Source organism: Lissotriton helveticus, chromosome 11 (genome assembly GCF_964261635.1).
Source record: "Lissotriton helveticus chromosome 11, aLisHel1.1, whole genome shotgun sequence".
Taxonomy (NCBI): domain Eukaryota; kingdom Metazoa; phylum Chordata; class Amphibia; order Caudata; family Salamandridae; genus Lissotriton; species Lissotriton helveticus.
The window spans coordinates 4,598,650-4,621,564 of NC_136072.1; the positions used below are offsets into that span (position 1 = coordinate 4,598,650).

Genomic DNA, 22,915 nt, shown 5'->3' on the forward strand with positions numbered 1-22,915 from the left:
TTCACAGTGAGAGATGAGGAAGGGCTCACAGTGGGAGGTGAGGGTGGGTCAAGGTGAGAGGTGAGGAAGGGGTTCACAGTGAGGGATGAGGGAGGGGAGAAGTGAGGGAGGGGCTCATAGGTAGAGGTGAGGGAGGGGTTCACTGTGAGATGTGAAGGAGGGGTTCACAATGAGGGATAAGGAAGGGGAGAAGCAGCTGCGGCCCATGCAAGTAAGACTGGTGGACCGGCTGGGAGGGGGATTTTGACAGACAATGATGAGGGTAAATTAAATAAATAATTAACTTTCTCTGGTCATCGTCCGTTGAAAACTCCCCCCCTGGCCACACTGCCCCTGCATGGGCTGCGGTTCGGGAGAAGTGAGGGAGGGTGTTATCATCAAGAGCCCCATCAGGAGCAGCCTTCCTGCTGCTCAGCCCATTCTCCAACTGACTCCACACGTACCAACATTCCGCACAGCATCCTCACGTACCAACATTCCACACAGCATCCTCACGTACCAACATTCCACACAGCATCCTCACGTACCAACATTCCACACAACATCCTCACGTACCAACATTCCACACAGCATCCTCACGTACCAACATTCCACACAGCATCCTCACGTACCAACATTCCACACAGCATCCTCACGTACCAACATTCCACACAGCATCCTCACGTACCAACATTCCACACAGCATCCTCACATACCAACATTCCACACAGCATCCACACGTACCAACATTCCACACAACATCCTCACGTACCAACATTCCACACAGCATCCTCACGTACCAACATTCCACACAGCATCCTCACGTACCAACATTCCACACAGCATCCTCACGTACCAACATTCCACACAACATCCTCACGTACCAACATTCCACACAGCATCCTCACGTACCAACATTCCACACAGCATCCTCACGTACCAACATTCCACACAGCATCCTCACGTACCAACATTCCACACAGCATCCTCACGTACCAACATTCCACACAGCATCCTCACATACCAACATTCCACACAGCATCCACACGTACCAACATTCCACACAACATCTTCACGTACCAACAGCTTCCTCGCGTACCAACATTCCACACAGCATCCTCACGTACCAACATTCCACACAGCATCCTCACGTACCAACATTCCACACAGCATCCTCACGTACCAACATTCCACACAGCATCCACACGTACCAACATTCCACACAACATCTTCATGTACCAACGAGCTTCCTCGCGTACCAACATTCCACACAGCATCCTCACGTACCAACATTCCACACAGCATCCTCACGTACCAACATTCCACACAGCATCCTCACTTACCAACAGCTTCCTCGCGTACCAACATTCCACACAGCATCCTCACGTACCAGCATTCCACAGCATCCTCACGTACCAACATTCCACACAGCATCCTCACGTACCAACATTCCACAGCATCCTCACGTACCAACATTCCACAGCTTCCTCGCGTACCAACATTCCACACAGAATCCTCACGTACCAATATTCCACAGCATCCTCACGTACCAACATTCCACAGCATCCTCACGTACCAACATTCCACACAGCATCCTCACATACCAACATTCCACACAGCATCCTCATGTACCAACATTCCACACAGCATCCTCATGTACCAACATTCCACACAACATCCTCATGTACCAACATTCCACACAATATCCTCACTTACCAACATTCCACACAGCATCCTCATGTACCAACATTCCACACAGCATCCTCACTTACCAACATTCCACACAGCATCCTCATGTACCAACATTCCACACAGCATCCTCATGTACCAACATTCCACACAGCATCCTCATGTACCAACATTCCACACAATATCCTCACGTCCCAACATTCCACACAGCATCCTCATGTACCAACATTCCACACAGCATCCTCATGTACCAACATTCCACACAGCATTCTCACGTACCAACATTCCACACAGCATCCTCATGTACCAACATTCCACACAGCATCCTCACGTACCAACATTCCACACAGCATCCTCATGTACCAACATTCCACACAGCATCCTCACAAACCAACATTCCACACAGCATCCTCATGTACCAACATTTCACACAGTATCCTCACGTTCCAACATTCCACACAGCATCCTCACAAACCAACATTCCACACAGCATCCTCATGTACCAACATTCCACACAGCATCCTCACAAACCAACATTCCACACAGCATCCTCACGTCCCAACATTCCATGGCATCCGCACGTACCAACATTCCACACAGCATCCTCATGTACCAACATTCCACACAGCATCCTCACAAACCAACATTCCACACAGCATCCTCACGTACCAACATTCCACACAGCATCCTCACGTACCAACATTCCACACAGCATCCTCATGAGCCAACATTCCACACAGCATCCTCACATACCAACATTCCACACAGCATCCTCATGTACCAACATTCCACACAGCATCCTCATGTACCAACATTCCACACAGCATCCTCACGTACCAACATTCCACACAGCATCCTCACGTACCAACATTCCACACAGTATCCTCATTTACCAACATTCCACACAGCATCCTCACATACCAACATTTCTCACAGCATCCTCACGTACCAACATTCCACACAGCATCCTCACGTACCAATATTCCTCACAGCATCCGCATGTACCAACATTCCACACAGCATCCTCACATACCAACATTCTACAGCATCCGCACGTACCAACATTCTACACAGCATCCTCACGTACCAACATTCCACACAGCATCCTCACGTCCCAACATTCCACACCGCATCCTCATGTACCAACATTCCACACAGCATCCTCACATACCAACATTCCACACAGCATCCGCACGTACCAACATTCCACACAGCATCCTCATGTACCAACATTCCACACAGCATCCTCATGTACCAACATTCCACACAGCATCCTCACATACCAACATTCCACACAGCATCCGCACATACCAACATTCCACACAGCATCCGCACGTACCAACATTCTACAGCATCCGCACGTACCAACATTCTACACTATATTCACACTGGCTCAGCACCAAGTAAACAGAGGGGTTCACAGTGAGATGTGAAGAAGGGGTTCACACTGAGGGATAAAGGTGGAGTTTTCCGTGAGAGATGAGGGATGGCTTCCTATTGAGTGGTGAGGGAGGGGTTCACAGTGAAGGATAAGGTTTCAGTTCCCACTGAGGGATGAGGGCTGAGTTCACAGTGAGGGGTGACAGTGGGGTCCACCATGACAGGTGAGGTAGGGATTCTCATTGAGAGAAAGGAGCAGAAATAACTTGCAGAAGTTCAGAATGTGTGATAAATTCATCCAGGGGTCTCCTACAAGGGGCCTGAAGGATAGGTGGACTCCAGAAGCCATGACACGGGCACATGGAAAGCAGGTTTGGGAAATGGTCATCCGGGTGACCCAAGAGGCTGGGCACAGGCTGACTTTGAGGGGCTTCATCTGTGACTGCCTCTTAAATCTATGAGTTCTCAGATGAAAGTCCCCTCATCTCACCAACAGTGGGAAGGACAAGTCTACAACATGCTTCTTGTTTCCTTCCAGCAATCGCCACAGGGCATCACTGTTGTCTTCCAGTATCCATTCTCCTCCGCGCTCCAGAGGATGACGGTGGTCACCCGGGCCATCGGTGAGGACGAGTGCTCTGTTTACATGAAGGGGGCTCCAGAGATGGTCGCCACTTTTTGTAGACCTGAAACAGGTGAGAAGGTTATCTATTAATGGTGATCTTGTGTGAGCTATCTTAGAATCGAGGACTTTGCATAGACACTTGTTGAGGATGGACTGTGATGCTTTGCACAGGGACCTTTGAAAAGTTGCATGAAAGTTGCTTTGAAATCACGTAGTAGCTGACGCCATGTTGATTCCTTCAACGCCATTATGTTTCTGGCATTGTGCCCATGTTATACACAGCTGATTGGTTCTCTTGCTTCAGACGTTTATATCCACTCACTTGTGCTTGGCTCTCCTAACAGAGGATTCACAAATGACTAGCTCATTGTCTGCAAGTTTATATTTCTTATATCTTTTTTTTAAGTGTTTTACGCTCTTCTCATGCGAGTGTCGTGCACCTCTAAGGTTTCTGCTGCGTCTCCTCTCATTTAAAGCAATGTGTGATGAAAGTGGAGGATATGAGCCTAATTCTTTGGAACTTTCCTCAGCCCTCCTTTGCTGAGTGACTGGGGACTTGTACCTCCCTGGAGAGCAGCTCCTGATACAAATAAGTTGCGTTTATTGAAACCCTCTTTAATTCTTTGAAGTAGGTGGGTCTTAACTGCCAGGAGGTGTTATCTTATGCAAATAACAAGAGGTGTTATATTATGCAAACAACAAGAGGTGTTATCTTATGGAAATAACAAGAGGTGTTATTGAATGGGTGTTATCACATGGAAATAACAAAAGGTGTCATAGCATGGGCATAACAACACATTGAGATTTAGAGTAAATGTTGGAAATGGGATCCCCGGCTGGCCAGGGCTTTCGCCAAAGTCAGTCAGAGACCACCACACCCAAGTCAGGGCAAGGGAGTTACACGCCAAGATAACCCCTACTCACCCTCTAGGTAACGTGGCGCGAGCAGCAAGGCTAAACTTGGAGGCGATGCAGGCTAAGTATTTGCGCACGCACCCCAGCAACAACAACCAAAGGCCCACCACAAAGGAAACTCCACACAAGGTTATATAAAAAATAGCCTTTGTATTACACCAAAACACATTAGATAAAACACACACTTTACAATGTGCCATAGGCACGGGCAGAATTTACAAGGGATTATTTACAAGACAGGGCCACCTGGACCACTGTCAGGAATCAGAAGTAGCACTTTCAGAAATAGCACTTAGTACATAGAATGTAGCACAAAATAGCACACAACCAGTAATCACTGGTAACCAGGACCTCACTAGCACCACCTGTACTAGGGAGAAAACAACCACCTATGTATTACAATACCTGTAGGGGTGTAAGAACATACACATGATGCAATGCATGACATTCATTCAGAGGTGTAACGGCACATGACGCATAAAAACACATTCAGAGGTGCAAGAAAAGGAGACACAATAGCGCAAAATCCACATTAGCCACCACCTGTGGCGGTCCCTGTGTCCCAATGTCAGGGCCTAAACGTGGCAGCTGCCCACAAAGTGCTGGGCAGCTGGGAAGCAATGCTGGGGGGGGACAACGTTGGAGCCTCTCAGGCTCTGCAAAAAGCACTTGTTTCCCCTTGAGCCTCGCTGGGCTCTTCACGCTACCACATGCCTCCACTGAGCCTCTCTGGGCTCTGAAACACAATGTGGGCACTCAGGAGCCTCTCAGGGCTCAAACCCAAAAAGATGGAGCCTCGTTGCGCCTCGAAGAACAAATGCCCCCCTGAGCCCCACTGGGCTCTGCACACCAGGCCTGGAGCCCCTTTCCGGGCTCCGGACACAAAATGGGGGCGTAGTTGGAGTCCCCCTCCTGGGGACTCAGTGAACCAAGTAATGCCCACACGAGCCTCTCGGGCTCTCAAAACAACTGCTGCCCTGAGCCTCGCCGGCTCCAGCAACAGGTAAGGCCCCCACGAGCCTTTTACTAGGGGGGAGGGGCGGGCACCGAAAATGCGCCCCGACGCCCCCTCCCCTCCCGGGCACTCACCGGTCTCTGCAGGCTGCAGCACTTTCTGCCTCTGACTCCTGGCGGGCGGGGAACTCCTCCTTCGTGCTCCGCCCGGGGCACACGTCCAGGCTCTGTCTCTCCCTCGGGGCTCGCCCTGCAGGCAGCAGCTTCCGCCTGCCTCTCTGTCCTGCCCCCGGCCTGCCTGACTTCCAGGTCGCGGGTGCGGGGCGGGACTTCCGGTCGGCCTACTCCCTCATTGGCCGGCCGGCAGGAACACTTCCGGGTCGTCGCGGGCAGCGCGGCGGCCCGTCTCCAGCACTTCTAGGCGGGGGACGAATTTACCGAGGGGTCGGCACCCTCGAGGGAAGAACGAAAACGGGCAACAAGGTCCCTGGCAGGGTGGGCACCTGCCAGGCGACAAAGTAACTACAAATCAGCGAGGTGGCACTCGCTAGGGTAGACAAAGCGCTCCCAAGCGCTATAGGCAGAATAAAGCGCTGTTAGGCGCTAGAAGGAAAACAAAGCGCTCCCAGGCGCTAGGAACCTCAGAAAGCGCTCACCAGCGCTAGCTATAGATAAGGGTCCACAAAACGTCCTTCAGCAAGGCAGGGGGGGCAAGGCTGGGCCCAGAGCCAGCACACTGGGTCTCCAGGCAGGGAGACACCCCAAGTGGCGGTCCTCTGGCCCAGCAGCAGCAACAACAGCCCCCTCAGGATCCTGGAAGAGAACAACTTCAGTGGGGACACAGCCCCATTTTTATACAGTGCATTCCTTTGTCTGAGGGTGCAGGGTGGGGGCGGAACCAGTCGCAGCTGGTTCTTGAGTACTCTGTTTACCTCAACCACCCTCTCTATTCACTGGCAGGGCTTGGGTCATTAGACACACCACAGGGGGGCGGAGCCAGCATTGTGTGGGGAAAACCCAGCCCATCCAGGACACAGGTACACTCCTCCCACACATTACTCATGCTAATCTCCCACTCACCACCGGGCAGACCCATCCAGACTTCCTGGAGCCTGGCATGCCAGCCAGCTCCAGCCAATCACACGCCAGCACCCTCACAGCACACGTACAGCCATGTCTAGAAATGGCGCTTCGCTACTAGACACATACATGCTGCATACACCATCTCGCAGCATTCACTCTCACGAGTTCACACATACCAGACTCAAGCCTGTACACCCCACGCATCAGGAACTACCCGGGACACATACATTCCCCATGCATTCCTATGGGCGGGCAGGCCTAGCTCAGCACATGCACTCAGAGTGCGCACGCACTTTCCACTGGGACACAGTGAAAGTGCGCAGAATCCCTAAAATCACCATTGCCAGGTCACCATTTCTAGCAAAAAGTCTAGGGGTGAACCTGCCCTAAGGGCCAAAGTCCAACATAACCCCCTTCCAGCCAAAACGCAGGGGAGACCAATCACCCCCGTGATGGACTTCCCTGCTTGGGGCGATAGAACACGGACGCGGGCCCACAACTGCAGGGACACCCTCCTGTTCTACGCCACGGTGAACCCATGGGATTCCTTCTAAACACACTGTCTGGACCAACTGGGCTACCCCACTGGTACTCCCAAGTTGTCCGCGGCCAGGACCAGGCCCTGGGCCACCCAGGTGCCACTGGTCCATGCCAATTCGCAGAGCGGGGGGTAGTAACCCCTGGCAAATAGGAGCCATTCTCCACTCTTCCTGTCTGCAAGGCAGGACTAGACTGCCACTGGTTCTCCAGCCTAAGGCCTACAACCTCAGGCGGACCAGGAGTCTCAGGGAAGGCTCTCCTCCCCTTACCTCTTCTTCTAGGGTTCCTCCTCCTCCGGCGAGGGGTACACCTAGAACGCCATTCCAACCCAGGACTTATCCACTCAGGTTGCACCGGGGTCAGAGGTGGGCTCTCCCACCCTCTGCACCCCCTTCCAGAGGTCTGCCCTCTCCCACCTGGAGAAGTTCCTCTGGAAGAAGAACCGGTCAGGACACTGGTTACAGTCGTCCTACCCTTCAGGTCAGGCTGATCCTGAACCTGGCCTTCCAACCTCTGGTCTAAAACCTTCGGTGGAACAATTGCCTGGCACTCCAGGACTTCTGGGGACTTACACTCCATCCCCCTGAGGCTAACAAATGACACATCTGTTGTGTGATTGTCTGTCTGGCGCAGATCTCCCGCCCTCTGTCCACCTGACAGTGCGTGACGATCCCCCAGACCAGAAGTGGTGTTACCATGGTCACTACACGGGAACCTAGCCCAACTGGGTAGTCCCTGACCCACTGGTCCTTCCACTGGGGAACTCCCCCAATCACTCCTCACTCTGGACTCCTGTACCCTCCCTATCGGAGCGGTACTGCCAGACTCTAGAACCACAGGAGCTCTGTTTACAGACACTCCAGGTCCTCTACTCACTAGGAGATCCTCCTCAAATGGGCTAACAGGACAGCCTAGGTCCCCAACCTGGTGTTCCCTCAAGAAACCACCCAGGTTCTGAGACAGGGCTTCGGGCCTCTGGGGGCTCTCAGCCACCCACTGACTCCTGCTCCACTGAGCCAGGCAGTCAGCCCCTACACCCTTCTCACTAACCAGGGACCTAGCTGGGCTACACTGAGCCTCTTCCACCACGCTGGGCTGGAAGATCCCTGACCCACTACTTTTGGAGTCACTCACCAATGACTCTACAGAACCTCTGGTCCCTTCCCAGCGGTCTGCTTCCTCTGCCAGCTCACATGGTTCAGACAATCCACACCCTAACAGGTGTCGGCGCAACCCTGGTGAACAACAACTGAGCAACTGCTCTCTGAGTAACATATCGAACAATAGGTCCCAATCACATTTCGTGGGCTCCCGTACCCAATCACACAGGGCTTCACAACAGTCATCCTCAAAGTCTTCCCAAGACTGATGAGACGGTTTCCTAAGGTTCCTAAACCTCAACCTATTCTCCTCCTCTGGGGAAACAGGAACCATACTCTGGGAACTGGGACTTTCTAGACTGAGATTTAAATAGCTGCCACCACTGGACCCAATTCTCCCTGGGGGATCCAGACACTCAACACTGCGCGCAGGGGATAGTCTACCCTCCAGAGCTACTTTGCCTCTGGTGGCGGCCCTCTCAGCCTCCTCTATCCTGTCCTGCGCTAAGACCCTCTCGGTCTCCAGCTGTTGCTTCTTAACCTCCAGCTGTTGCTTTCTAATGCCCAGCTGTGCCATAGCCTGGGCATGCTCCAACCTGAGCCTCTCTAAAGCCAGCTGGTGCTCCCTTTCTCTCCTCCTATCTTCCAGCTCCTCTGGGGACAGGGAAAGGGATGAGGCGCTGCCTCCTAAACTGGACCCAGCAAGGGACTCCCTATCTATGGGGTCCTCACTATCTGCTGGCGTCCCTGTGCTATCATCTTCCTCCTCCTCAGGCTCTTCAGGGCTCCCCTCTGACCCACCACCCTCATGGTGTGAGACCCGGGCCCTCTCCGCACTGTGCTCACGCTCCCAGTCATCCTTCTGCCATTGGATCAGGTTACCCCTAAGTTGGGACTGGGTGTCTGACTCATTCACTGTAATATCTCTCTCTTCGCAAAACTCTCTCAGTTCATGCAAAAACAGACCCCAGACATTAAAAGCAGACTCCATCTTGGCAAGATGCTCACAGACACGTGCAACACAGGGGACTGAACAATCTGAAGTAAGAGGACACAATTCCAAAACTTCAACAATCTCCTTATCAAAGAGAACTCATACTCATGCGTCCAGGAAAACACACCATTCATCCACACACACCCTCCCCTCGGATCGGTAAGGCAGTTTCTACCACCCCTGACTTCTCAACCTGACCAAAAGCGACACAGGTACCAAACTCTGGAAGCAGGGCGGGGGACAAATGTACTGAACACAATCAAATGACACTCTTCAGGAGAAGAAACAATGGAATTTCACCAAAAACAATAATCCCCAAATGTGGTTATCTAAAATGCAGAGTTTTGTGGTGCAGCCAGCCGCTACTAAGGTACAAGGCAAACACAAATCCTTATCCCACCGCTTGCCGCCAATGTTGGAAATGGGATCCCCGGCTGGCCAGGGCTTTCGCCAAAGTCAGTCAGAGACCACCACACCCAAGTCAGGGCAAGGGAGTTACACGCCAAGATAACCCCTACTCACCCTCTAGGTAACGTGGCGCGAGCAGCAAGGCTAAACTTGGAGGCGATGCAGGCTAAGTATTTGCGCACGCACCCCAGCAACAACAACCAAAGGCCCACCACAAAGGAAACTCCACACAAGGTTATATAAAAAATAGCCTTTGTATTACACCAAAACACATTAGATAAAACACACACTTTACAATGTGCCATAGGCACGGGCAGAATTTACAAGGGATTATTTACAAGACAGGGCCACCTGGACCACTGTCAGGAATCAGAAGTAGCACTTTCAGAAATAGCACTTAGTACATAGAATATAGCACAAAATAGCACACAACCAGTAATCACTGGTAACCAGGACCTCACTAGCACCACCTGTACTAGGGAGAAAACAACCACCTATGTATTACAATACCTGTAGGGGTGTAAGAACATACACATGATGCAATGCATGACATTCATTCAGAGGTGTAACGGCACATGACGCATAAAAACACATTCAGAGGTGCAAGAAAAGGAGACACAATAGCGCAAAATCCACATTAGCCACCACCTGTGGCGGTCCCTGTGTCCCAATGTCAGGGCCTAAACGTGGCAGCTGCCCACAAAGTGCTGGGCAGCTGGGAAGCAATGCTGGGGGGGGACAACGTTGGAGCCTCTCAGGCTCTGCAAAAAGCACTTGTTTCCCCTTGAGCCTCGCTGGGCTCTTCACGCTACCACATGCCTCCAATGAGCCTCTCTGGGCTCTGAAACACAATGTGGGCACTCAGGAGCCTCTCAGGGCTCAAACCCAAAAAGATGGAGCCTCGTTGCGCCTCGAAGAACAAATGCCCCCCTGAGCCCCACTGGGCTCTGCACACCAGGCCTGGAGCCCCTTTCCGGGCTCCGGACACAAAATGGGGGCGTAGTTGGAGTCCCCCTCCTGGGGACTCAGTGAACCAAGTAATGCCCACACGAGCCTCTCGGGCTCTCAAAACAACTGCTGCCCTGAGCCTCGCCGGCTCCAGCAACAGGTAAGGCCCCCACGAGCCTTTTACTAGGGGGGAGGGGCGGGCACCGAAAATGCGCCCCGACGCCCCCTCCCCTCCCGGGCACTCACCGGTCTCTGCAGGCTGCAGCACTTTCTGCCTCTGACTCCTGGCGGGCGGGGAACTCCTCCTTCGTGCTCCGCCCGGGGCACACGTCCAGGCTCTGTCTCTCCCTCGGGGCTCTCCCTGCAGGCAGCAGCTTCCGCCTGCCTCTCTGTCCTGCCCCCGGCCTGCCTGACTTCCAGGTCGCGGGTGCGGGGCGGGACTTCCGGTCGGCCTACTCCCTCATTGGCCGGCCGGCAGGAACACTTCCGGGTCGTCGCGGGCAGCGCGGCGGCCCGTCTCCAGCACTTCTAGGCGGGGGACGAATTTACCGAGGGGTCGGCACCCTCGAGGGAAGAACGAAAACGGGCAACAAGGTCCCTGGCAGGGTGGGCACCTGCCAGGCGACAAAGTAACTACAAATCAGCGAGGTGGCACTCGCTAGGGTAGACAAAGCGCTCCCAAGCGCTATAGGCAGAATAAAGCGCTGTTAGGCGCTAGAAGGAAAACAAAGCGCTCCCAGGCGCTAGGAACCTCAGAAAGCGCTCACCAGCGCTAGCTATAGATAAGGGTCCACAAAACGTCCTTCAGCAAGGCAGGGGGGGCAAGGCTGGGCCCAGAGCCAGCACACTGGGTCTCCAGGCAGGGAGACACCCCAAGTGGCGGTCCTCTGGCCCAGCAGCAGCAACAACAGCCCCCTCAGGATCCTGGAAGAGAACAACTTCAGTGGGGACACAGCCCCATTTTTATACAGTGCATTCCTTTGTTCAAGGGTGCAGAGTGGGGGCGGAACCAGTCGCAGCTGGTTCTTGAGTACTCTGTTTACCTCAACCACCCTCTCTATTCACTGGCAGGGCTTGGGTCATTAGACACACCACAGGGGGGCGGAGCCAGCATTGTGTGGGGAAAACCCAGCCCATCCAGGACACAGGTACACTCCTCCCACACATTACTCATGCTAATCTCCCACTCACCACCGGGCAGACCCATCCAGACTTCCTGGAGCCTGGCATGCCAGCCAGCTCCAGCCAATCACACGCCAGCACCCTCACAGCACACGTACAGCCATGTCTAGAAATGGCGCTTCGCTACTAGACACATACATGCTGCATACACCATCTCGCAGCATTCACTCTCACGAGTTCACACATACCAGACTCAAGCCTGTACACCCCACGCATCAGGAACTACCCGGGACACATACATTCCCCATGCATTCCTATGGGCGGGCAGGCCTAGCTCAGCACATGCACTCAGAGTGCGCACGCACTTTCCACTGGGACACAGTGAAAGTGCGCAGAATCCCTAAAATCACCATTGCCAGGTCACCATTTCTAGCAAAAAGTCTAGGGGTGAACCTGCCCTAAGGGCCAAAGTCCAACAGTAAAGAAATATTCAGACACCCCGGGTGTCATGTGAAAAACCTCAGCAGACCTGTGAAGCAGGATGTGACATTCAAGCAGGATGTAACAGTTTAATGTCATAATGGAAACTCTTAGCCTAAACTCACATAGTCTGACAGCTACAGATGGGTGATCTGTGCCCATCCATGTTAGACTAGGTTTTGCTCTTGGAAGCAAGTTCGCACCTCATTCATGCCTATTCACAAGCTACTTACTGGCTGGCAGAAGCAGGAGAGCAAAATGTAGTTTTAGCTTCCATGGACTTCAGGCAGGGCAAAGCCAGCATTCTAAAAGTTACTTTTCCCTAATATTTTTTAAAAATCGGACTTCACCGTTGAATTGGACTTTTAAAAAACTATTAGAACATTGGAATGTTGGGAGCTCCATTGAAGACAGTGGAGTGCTCAAGGCTTCTAATGGCCGGTAGAAGCCCAAAGCTCCAATGTTCCAATGTTTGTTCACAGCTGTGAACAAAAGGCCTTATGAAGCCGGAGGGGATTTCAACCCCCTCTGGCTCTGTGAGGCCTTTGTCTTAGAAATTGGAACATTCTGCCCTCTAGGGGTGGAATGGTATAATAGCCTTACAGCCCTCCGTAGCGGGCTCTACCGGCCATTAAAAGCCGCTCTCAAAAGGGGTTATTTTGAGAGGTCGAATTTGCAGTATTAAAACTGCACAGCCAGGCTACAATGGTGGACCTAAAGACATGCTCTACAGTGCATCTGTAGTGGATGACACAAGTGCTGAAGTCCACTGGTAGCAATTAATGTACAGGCCTGAGAGACACTTGATATCATATACTAGGGACTTATAGGAAAATTAAATAAACCTGGAGGTGCGCAAGCACTTTACCACTGGTTAGTAGGGGTAAAGTGCACAGAGTTATGTAGCCAGAAAAATTAGGGTTCAGCAAAAAGGCAAAAAATATCTGGGGCTACCCTGCAGAAAGGCACATTTTCAACATCTACTGATGCCTAATTGTCTGCTCAGGAAATTCTGTAGCACTGTTCTTGAGGACAAGTCCGTGGCGCAGAGGTTCAAGCTGGCCGTGGTGAAAGTTCCACTGTTTTCCTTTAGTGGGTCTGACAGTTTTCTCTTCAGCAGCTGAACTGAAATCCTTCTCTACATCCTTTCCAGGTTCTGAGTTTCAGTTGGTGGTCCCTGAGTTCTAAATTCAGCTAGTTAGTTAATGAAAAAGTGTAATTTCCACCTCTTAGGGTAGCTGTTATTAGTTGTAAAATGCCCTTTGAAAGGCCCTGAATGTGAATGTAAGTATGGAGTCAACAAGGCATCTCTTAAATGCACCTGGATGGTCCCAGGCAAGAGTCATGATAACCCAGCTCAAAATAACCACCCGAGGGTTAAGGGTAGGACGCCTGTTAGGTACTGACAGATCAACGCCATGTGACCACAAACTGTTTTCCTGGGCTAGACTAGTTCATGATTCATGAAAGCGTCGGATCATTTGTTGTCATATTGCTTGTCAGGCTCACAGGAAAGATGCCCCTTCCTCTTTTTAGGGGTACATCCGAGGCTTCTCTATTTACAAAGCGTGAGGCACCAGTATGAAGGGTGGGAGAGAGTATTATGAATCATGTTTGTGTGTATGTGCCTGAGTGTGCACTTGTATTTGTGTGTGTGCGAGTATATGTTTGAGCCTTTGTGTATGTCTTTGTGTGCGTGCCTCTGTGTGCGTGTATGTGCGTGTGCCTGTGTGGGTGTCTGTCTTTGTGTGGCTGTCTACGAGTGTCAGTGCATGCGTCCGTGTGTGTGGATGTGTATGCATGTGTGGATGTGGAGGTTGGGGTGCATGATATATTATCAAAAGTTCTTTATGGGATTTGGCCACCTGACACAGATTTTATATTATGTAGTAGACCTGATGTATGTCTACTAAGTCCTGTAATATTCTACCTAAACCTCCACACTCTGGGTCTGGTAGTTATTGTGTGATGTGCTACTTTATAGTCTAAATACAAAGTGAAGTTAATAGAATGGTACTTCTGCCAACCTGTTTACGCATATCGCTTCATTCGCTCGGCTGTTTCTAAGCACTGTAAGTCACAGTGGCTACCATGTCCCCCTCAGTTTACTCACCTACTAAGCGTGGATGACTGAGGCAGCCTGACATGGATTGAAACGTGTGACTTGCAGATTACTGGAAAACATTCAGGCAAAATTATCAATGATAATGGTTCTCCCATACAGGATAGGGATTAGGGTATCCATATACGCCATCCACATCATCCTTGGGTGTCCCCCGAACAGCTCAGATTTACCCTCTAGGGAGTCTCTTCCTTTTTGTTGCAAAGGTTGCTGTCTCTGTTCTGCCCTTTTGGGAATTGAACTAAACCCACAATACAGCTGTGGAGGGGGCTCCACTGGGTATTATTGACACACCATTCTTCTGACGAATGTGTGACTGTGAAGATGTCCTCCACACTTTGCCATGATGCCTATAGTGTACGATAAGGGTTCTCCTATTTGATTGACAGTTTTATTATTTACCTTAAGTGCATGGTTTGACTGGAAACCATAGCTTGTAATTTCTTTACCCTGAAGAAGACCCAAGACCTAGATAGGCTGATATAGTGGTCGAAACATGTTGGTAATAACAGGATTTTTTCAGGGCTAGTGATTCATTCTATTTCACCTCATGGCCAACTTTTAATGTTTTTAATCATACCAGAGGTACTTACCAACAAAGGAAGTCTTGGAGTATACCTCTAGGTAAATTTAATATTTATCTTGCCAAATAGCAGGAACCATGACATTTTCCTAAAAATAGATTTATAAGAACTCCCAGGGTGTAAAATAGTTTCCCTCGGTTGAGTCCGCTGGGTGGCATTGCTCCTACCCCAGTGTGAGAGGTCGTCAAATGATAAAGCATGCCTTGATACGTTAAGAGTGAGACAACCTCTCAGAATTCTTTTAATGATATTCTGCTCTAACAAGTCCGATTTGTAATAGGACAGTTGTGACTACTTCATCCTCAAGTGGTTGTTTGAGTTTTTCTGTATATGGGAGGATAAACTTGAGGAATCACCTCCAATAACCCAGGGACACATAGAACTAAACCCCGCACTAAAGGCTTCACTGTCATTGAGAAGTTGTGGAGATTCTGATGCTAAACTGATGACTCTGCAGAATAGGGTGCTGAGCTCTGGAGTATGACTAAAGAATGAAAGGGTTAAGTGATGGGGTGGAGGGAAGTATAAGTTGTTGACTGCAGTCTGTTTGTAGATTAGGTAGAGCAGGGTTGATACTGCTCAACTAAACATGAGAAAGATCTGCTCTTTCAACATGTCTTCACACAGACTTATCGTCTTGTTGTTTTGTCCCTCTCTGGAGTGTTTAACTCAGTGTTCACCACAATGTTCTCTTGATCTCAAATGCAAGTATTTGTGGCGTCTGCCACTTGGTTCTCCCTCTGCTTCCAGCTGACACATACATACCTACAATCTTCCTGGTGGGGTCTTGTGGCCTAGCTCTGCTGTATGGAGACCCCTCTGTGGCATCATGTTTAGACATGGAGGGGGCTTCCACTGTGGATGATATTGAGCTCTTTCTTACCCCCCAGTCACACAGATGTGATTCTTAAAATAGTTTTTACATATTCATGTCTTACATATTACTGTTTGGTGGTGTTTTAAGGCCTCTCCCTCTACTGTTTTATTCATTCTTGTTTTTATAATTTTAACAAAAGGAAAAATCATTACTCAGGACCCAATTTTCCTTACTAGTATCCTCCCTTATTACATAACCTTTTATAAATTTAGCATTTTGAAAACTCAGTTTAATCATGTTTTAACTTGATGTGAACCCTCACCGATTTTTAAATGTCTTTGTATGTTTGTTGCATATTGCTTTTATGATACTAAGTGATCGAATAAAGCATTATTTGATTGATTGATTTCTGTCTTTCATCTTTTGAACGGTATCATACATTTTAATTTAAAGGTCTAAACTCTTGCTTGTGCCATCCTTCCCTGCAACTAAAGCTCTGATATGTTCCTGAATTCATTTCCTCTTTGTCCCACAGTGCCATCCAACTTTTCTGAAGAGCTTGAACGGTACACTTTTCAAGGTTTCAGAGTCATCGGGCTGGCGTACAAGACTTTGAAAGCTGGTAGACATGATGACTTTGACAGCCTGCCAAGGTAAGTTTTGTTTATTGGCTAGTGTAGACTTGCAGGTTCCTTGAAGATCGCCTTCAAGAAATGTGGGTACATCAAAGTACATTGAAAGTTCTAATACGGTTCCTGATGGAATTGAGGATCTGCCCTACGACATGTTAGGGACAGCTTCCTCAACACAGACTGAGGGATTTGGGATTTTCGGACTGTGGAGACCTTGCTTTACCTTCAGGGAACTTACCTTTTCCACCTGGTTGGCTGTGGCCGGAATGCTGAGAGATCCATGTAACAAGAGGGGTCCCTCTTACAAGTAGCTAATTGTTGCTTGATAATTGAAGAACTTAAATGCTTGATAGACCTGTTGCAGTTGCGGGGGGAGATATGCTCTACTACAGACTGCTGAATGGTGCTTTGTAACTCTGTGGGAATGGGGCAATTGCAAGTTGTCAAAGTCCTGAAATGGAAGAACGCTACTTCCTAATTACATGGAGTAATGTTGCTTGCTTTGAGTAACTGTTTCCATTTAAGGTACACCCTACAATGATTAGTGAGAGATCTAGGTCACTATAACCAACCCTGATAATAAAGAAGTTGAACCAAGTCTTTGTGATCGCTAAGATAGTGAGAATAATTTATGTGAAGTTTTGACTGAGTTCTTTGAATAGTTATCTTTCATTTGTTATACATTTTTGCAGTCAGTGACAGGTGGGAGGTCTTCTATGGCGGAACAACAAACTTCTTACCTTCAGCGAGTGTAGAAAATAGTGTGGGAGGGTATTCATGTTGTAGGGTCAAAATCAAAGAGATGATATCAAAGTTAAGTATAATGTATCTTTTGTTATTGCTACATGGAGATGGCTGAGGTAGTTGACGACAACTAAATTCTCTGGGTGAGCTTGGAGATTGTTGTGACCCTCATCATGTCATAAGTCATTTTTATAGAAGCTGGATATATTATTTCACAACTGGTAGGACCCTTTCAGGACAAACAGTTTCCTGGTGAGCTTAGGGGACTCATTATGAAGATGACAGGTTTATTTGATCTGAAAATCACTTTACTAGAATATGTGGCAAGAGAACATGCCTGTAAATCCTTGAGAAATCCTATAAACATAATTTGAATTCTTGCAAGTGAGAAGCAATCTAAACAGTTGTCAAGGAGGAGTACTCTAATGGCTTGAGTAATAGGTCATAGAAACTGGAAGATTAAGGAGTGCCAAGCTCCAAGATGCAGGTGCGCGGGTCAGATTAATACTGAGAGTCAAACGACCTGGAAAATAAGACAGTCGGGGGCTGCAGTGTGGCTTCTTTACCACCTACTTCCAATCTGGCTGAAAGAGATGCGATAGGACTGGGGGTGAGTGGTATAAGCCATATGCACCAAGATGGCAGCCGCAGAGTGGAGTCATCTGTACAATTCTGAACCATCCATGGCCTGGAGTTGTATACTTGGTTACAATGGACTCCGGTTGATTTTGTGGCATTCCTGTTGTGCTAATTTAATTTGTACTGTCTGCTTTGTAGGAAAATGAGAGCAGAAACCTGTACTAAGACTTAAGTAACTGACACTTAGGACAAACACATCACATCTGATATTTCTTTTATGTATTCCATAATATCTAAGAATAAACAGATTCTTGTATGTGAAGAAAGACAAACCTTTTTACCCATCTGGGTAATCTCAATATATCTAAGGGTCCCATGAGACTCCTTTATACCATTCAGAGCAAAATACAAACCATTGGTGTCTGTACTGTTTTGTTTCTAATATTGTAGTTCTTGTTCCTTTCAAAACCACATATCATGTTTCAGCACTCAACGTGTGAATCTTCTTTGAAAATGTGTAGCAGCTAGGCATAGCATTGGAGAAAGGAGAATACATCAATATTTAATTTTAACAAAGGCATCTCTGCTTAGTATTTTCTGAATGAGTTAGAATCTAAAGCTGGAATAACCTGCAGAGGACCCTTGTGAGAACAGGAACTGTTTACTGACACTCACACTGGGGCCCTTGGGTACTATTTAGCACCATGTCTCCCCAGGGCCACAGCCTTGTTTGAGGCTGGTACCACAACCTCAATCAACGCTACATTGTCACTGTGTACACCTCCTTGACACCGGCCGAAGAGTACATATGATGGTGCACAGTTAGTGAGTACAAGGTGAGCCTGTAGTGATGAGTGGCCTAAAACATGAGCAGGCATTCGGTAAGGACGTAAATGGTCGGATACCTCGTAGATGAGTGAACAGCCAGTTTGCAGTGCTTGGGCTCAACACCTGCACTAAACGTGGTTAGTGGTGTGTTATAGAAGGGGGTCTGTTGTCCCATCTGTCATATAAAACTGTCACAGAATCACTGACATTGAATTCAAGGGCACACTCACTACCTGGCCAGGTTGGCATGACATCACCAAGAGACTCTGCTACTTGATGACCACAGGGCATTCAGAATAAGGGCTCTCCTGAAAATGAGAAGAAAGTGTCAATCACATGCCAAACACAGCAGTTTTCACAATCAAACTTCAGGCTACAAAACAGAGCACAGGTTATTAAGTAATTTAATCTTAGTAGTGCCTAAATCTGCTGTAAAAATTATTTCCTTTTCACTTTTAGGGAGAAATTGGAATCAGACTTAACCTTCCTAGGGATACTGGTCCTAGAAAACCGACTGAAACCGGAGACTAAGCCTGTCCTGAAGGAGCTGAGGGCTGCCAACATACGGACTGTGATGATTACAGGTATGAATGTGCTATTATTATGATTATTATTATTGTTGTAATTATTATAAATCCAACAATTTGAGAAATTAAGAATGTGCAAGAAATCCATTGAAGCCAGTGAGTCGGCGTATCTTGAGCTTGTTTCTAAACCTCAGTGGTACCTGAAGCTCAATAACTTTTGATAAGTCTAAGAGATTCTAATGAAAGGTCTGGGACAGATGACTTTGTCCTGGAAACTTTCAAGCCGTCAGATTCTGTTCCCTTTTCTGACAGCTTTGTCGGGGTGGGCCAAGTGCTTGTATAGAAGCTAAAAGAAGGAATGCAGAAGTAATGGACATCGAGAACTTCAATACCAGAAATATTACCCCATCTCCCATCTGACTTTGGAAAGAAAGCGTGGCGTCATCATGAAATGGGCAAAGCTGTAAATCAGATATGGGGACAAAGGCTGGAGAAGGACTTCCATTGTTAGTGCTGACGGGTTATGTCTAGTTGAGTATTGAAATGTCACTCAAATATATCTGTTGAGAAGGGGCTTCATAGAGCCTGTAATGATCTAAAGGCAGAACATGAAGTCACAAACGATGCACTCTGCCCTTACAGATATGCAATGAATTGAAATACACAAAACTGTTTGGAAAGTTCTCCCAAATGGTTGATACATCTTACTGCAGAGAGTTAGTTTACCCACAAGAGAACAAAACATCTTCTACATTGAGGGGGAGATTGTGAACTTTTCTTTGGTTTTGTCGCCACATTTTACATTGGGAGGTTCCCTTATCTATCGACCACCAGGCCCCTCGGGTCCTTTCCTTAAAGCTCTCTTGGAGACTCTGGTTCCCCGTGCAGTGAGGTTTTTGCATTTTTTACTGCTTGGTGACTTGAATATTCATGTTGATCGTTCTGAACTTCAGGAAAGCAAGATTTTGCATGACTCTCTTGACTTGGCCTCTCTTACCCAATGGGTTTCTTCCCCCACACATATGGGTGGGCACATTCTGGATGTTATTTGTTCTAACTTTCCCCTGAAGGTCGAGGCCCCGCAAACTCTTACTTGGACTGATCATCGGCTGATTAGATTTACATGGTCGGCCATGAAAGACACGCCCAAGTCTTGCAGGAACACGTGCCATCCGAAGATCAACATAGGTAATTTTATTGCCTGGCTTGATCAAAATAGGCCTATTCTGGGGACTGAGTTGGATTCTGCACTTCAGTTATTTGATGGGTGGATGGGAGCAGGGATGTCCGCCTCGTCGAAAGGGTCTAATTCGAGTAGAGATAGGTCGACCCCCTCGCAACCTTGGTATTCGCCCCAATTACGCATACTTAAGCTTGCTTGTAAAAAATTGGAGCGGGTGTGGCGGGCGGCTTACTGCCCACAAGCCAAGGTGGCATACCGCACGGCACAGCCGGAGTATTATGCCAGTATTAAACTGGCTAAATCTGAATACTTTGTCAATAGAATTGAGAAGGCCAACAATAACAGTCGTGAAATTTTTTCTATTGTCAAGAGTTTTCTCTCCCCCTGTGCAGAACAAGTATCGGTGAAGCCTTCTACTGAGTGGTGTGAGATTCTTTCTTCTTTTTTCTTAGAGAAAATTGCCAAAATACAGCAGAGTCTCAGAGCTGTTAATGGTGGGAGTAGGATTTTTGATAATGTTAGATTTACAGTGCCTCCCACCCATACGATGGAGACATTTACCCCCCCTCAGTGGAAGACACGTTAGTAGCGATTAAGTCTTTGAGATCTGGCGCCCCTAGTGACACTTGCCCGGCTCGGTGCTGGCAGTAGTGGCAGAATCAGTGGCAAAGGAGGTTTCGCAAATAATGGGCCTATCCTTCAAGACATCTAAGGTTCCTGAGGAATGGAAACAGGCAAAGCTTCTTCCCTTGCTGAAGAAGACGGGAGCTGATCCTGCTGTGCCGGGCAATTATCGACCAATTTCCCTGCTTCCAGCCATGGCGAAAATTGGAGAGAAACTTGCTTTTCGTCAGTTGAATGCCTTTGTTGAATCTTCTGAGGCTCTCCACCCTGCTCAGTCCGGTTTTCGTGCAGCACATAGCAGGGAGTCAGCTCTGGTGGAGATCACAGAGGCTATTAGGAAGTGTTTGGACAGTGGCGGCAGGGTGGTTCTAATTTTATTGGACCTCTCTGCCGCGTTTGACACTGTCCCGCACTCTCTCCTTCTGACTCGACTGGCTGAGATAGGTGTGTTGGGTTCAGCACTGGAATGGGTGAAATCTTTTTTGTCCGACAGGTCCCAGCGGGTTTGGATCCCGCCTTTTTCCTCCTCAGCCAAGCCTCTTACTACCGGGGTACCCCAGGGGTCTACATTGAGCCCCCTGCTTTTTAATGTTTATCTTACCCCGCTTATAGTGATGGCTGAACAAATGGGGGCCAAAATTATAGCGTACGCTGATGATACGCAATTATTATTTACAAGGCCTGGTACAGCAATAGGCACTGAGGTTATTCCATCCTGTCTTTCTTCGGTTTTCAGCTGGTTAGCGGCTGCACAGCTGAAATGTAACGAAGATAAAACAGAAATTTTGTTGTATGGCCAATTTGTGCCTAATTTTAGAGAACTCCTGTGGCCTCCAGATTTTCCCCTGCCAAGTTCAGTTACCATCCCTGCAAAAAACTTGGGAGTATGGTTTGGGGAGGATCTGAGGTTTGAGGCACACATAAATAAACTTACAGGGGTGTGCTTCGGGTCTCTAAAGGCTATGAGAAAGTTCTTTCCATATCTCCCTTCTTTGGCAAGAGAGTCGGTCGCGAGGGCTTTAATACTATCACGGCTCGACTATGCTAACTCTCTTTTCAGTGGAACTCCAGCCTTTCTAGTCGCCAGATTACAGATCATTCAAAATGCGACGGCAAGACTTCTCTGCAATGTGCCCAGTAGAGAGAGTGTACGCATCCATCTGAAAGAACTACATTGGCTGCCAGTATCACGAAGGATTACTTTTAAAATCTTGACACTAGCATTTAAAGCAGTCAATGAACTTGGGCCTTCGTATCTGAAGAAAAGATTTAGCCGCTACGCCCCCACTCGATCTTTACGTTCAGCTGATCATAATTTGCTGAGCGTACCTCGCTTTAGGCGAGTGCGCCTTGGAGGCCAGTCAATTGCTGTCCTTGCGGCTTCTGCTTGGAACACTCTGCCACTGTTTTTAAGTTCAATCCAGAATTTTTTACCTTTTAAGAAGGCACTGAAAACTCATCTTTTTAGATATGCTTATTAGACTATTTTAAATCTTCTGTTTTCTTTGGTCACCCGCTTGTTTTTTTCTTCTTTCGCGCCAGGATACTCTGGGAGTAACAGAGCGCGTTATAAAACAGCTATAAATAAAATAAAATAAAATAAATACGTGACATACTGAATTACAAAGAAACCGGCAAGAAGTTCTTAACAGTTGAAATATATTACGGACACAGTCTGAGTTTGTAAGCTACCAGTTTAGAACTGGCTTTAGCGAGTCCACTACCCAGGACTACGGACTTCAGACTCTAATTGTAGTTCTGCTGTGAAATTGAAGATTGTTCTGCTGTTTTATGCTTGAAGTGCTTGAAGGAGCTCCAACCAACACATTGCTTCTTTTTTTATTATCTCTAGCCAAATTATGTCCGAACTTAAGAATCCTGCTGCTGAATGTCTTTGAAGAGCTTGGTGATGAAATAGCCTAAAGCTTGTTTACTTTACATAGGGAATAGGATTTCTCCATACCAAATGAACCTGGCATTAGTATTCCTTTGGATGCAATTATTCCTTATCTAAAAAAACAGAAGAATTTGCAAAATAATTGAATCATGCTGTCTTCA

At 48.2% G+C, this 22,915-nt stretch overlaps 1 protein-coding gene across 1 annotated transcript in view; it reads left to right on the plus strand.

Annotated features, from left to right (window-relative positions):
• LOC144792953 (putative cation-transporting ATPase 13A4) overlaps positions 1 to 22,915 on the plus strand; it is a 254,179-nt gene that overhangs the window by 129,053 nt on the left and 102,211 nt on the right. The window contains exons 16-18 of the mRNA XM_078668165.1: positions 3,587 to 3,743; positions 16,276 to 16,393; positions 18,983 to 19,107. Coding sequence (XP_078524291.1) covers positions 3,587 to 3,743; positions 16,276 to 16,393; positions 18,983 to 19,107 — 400 coding nt within the window. The remainder of the gene's footprint in view (positions 1 to 3,586; positions 3,744 to 16,275; positions 16,394 to 18,982; positions 19,108 to 22,915) is intronic.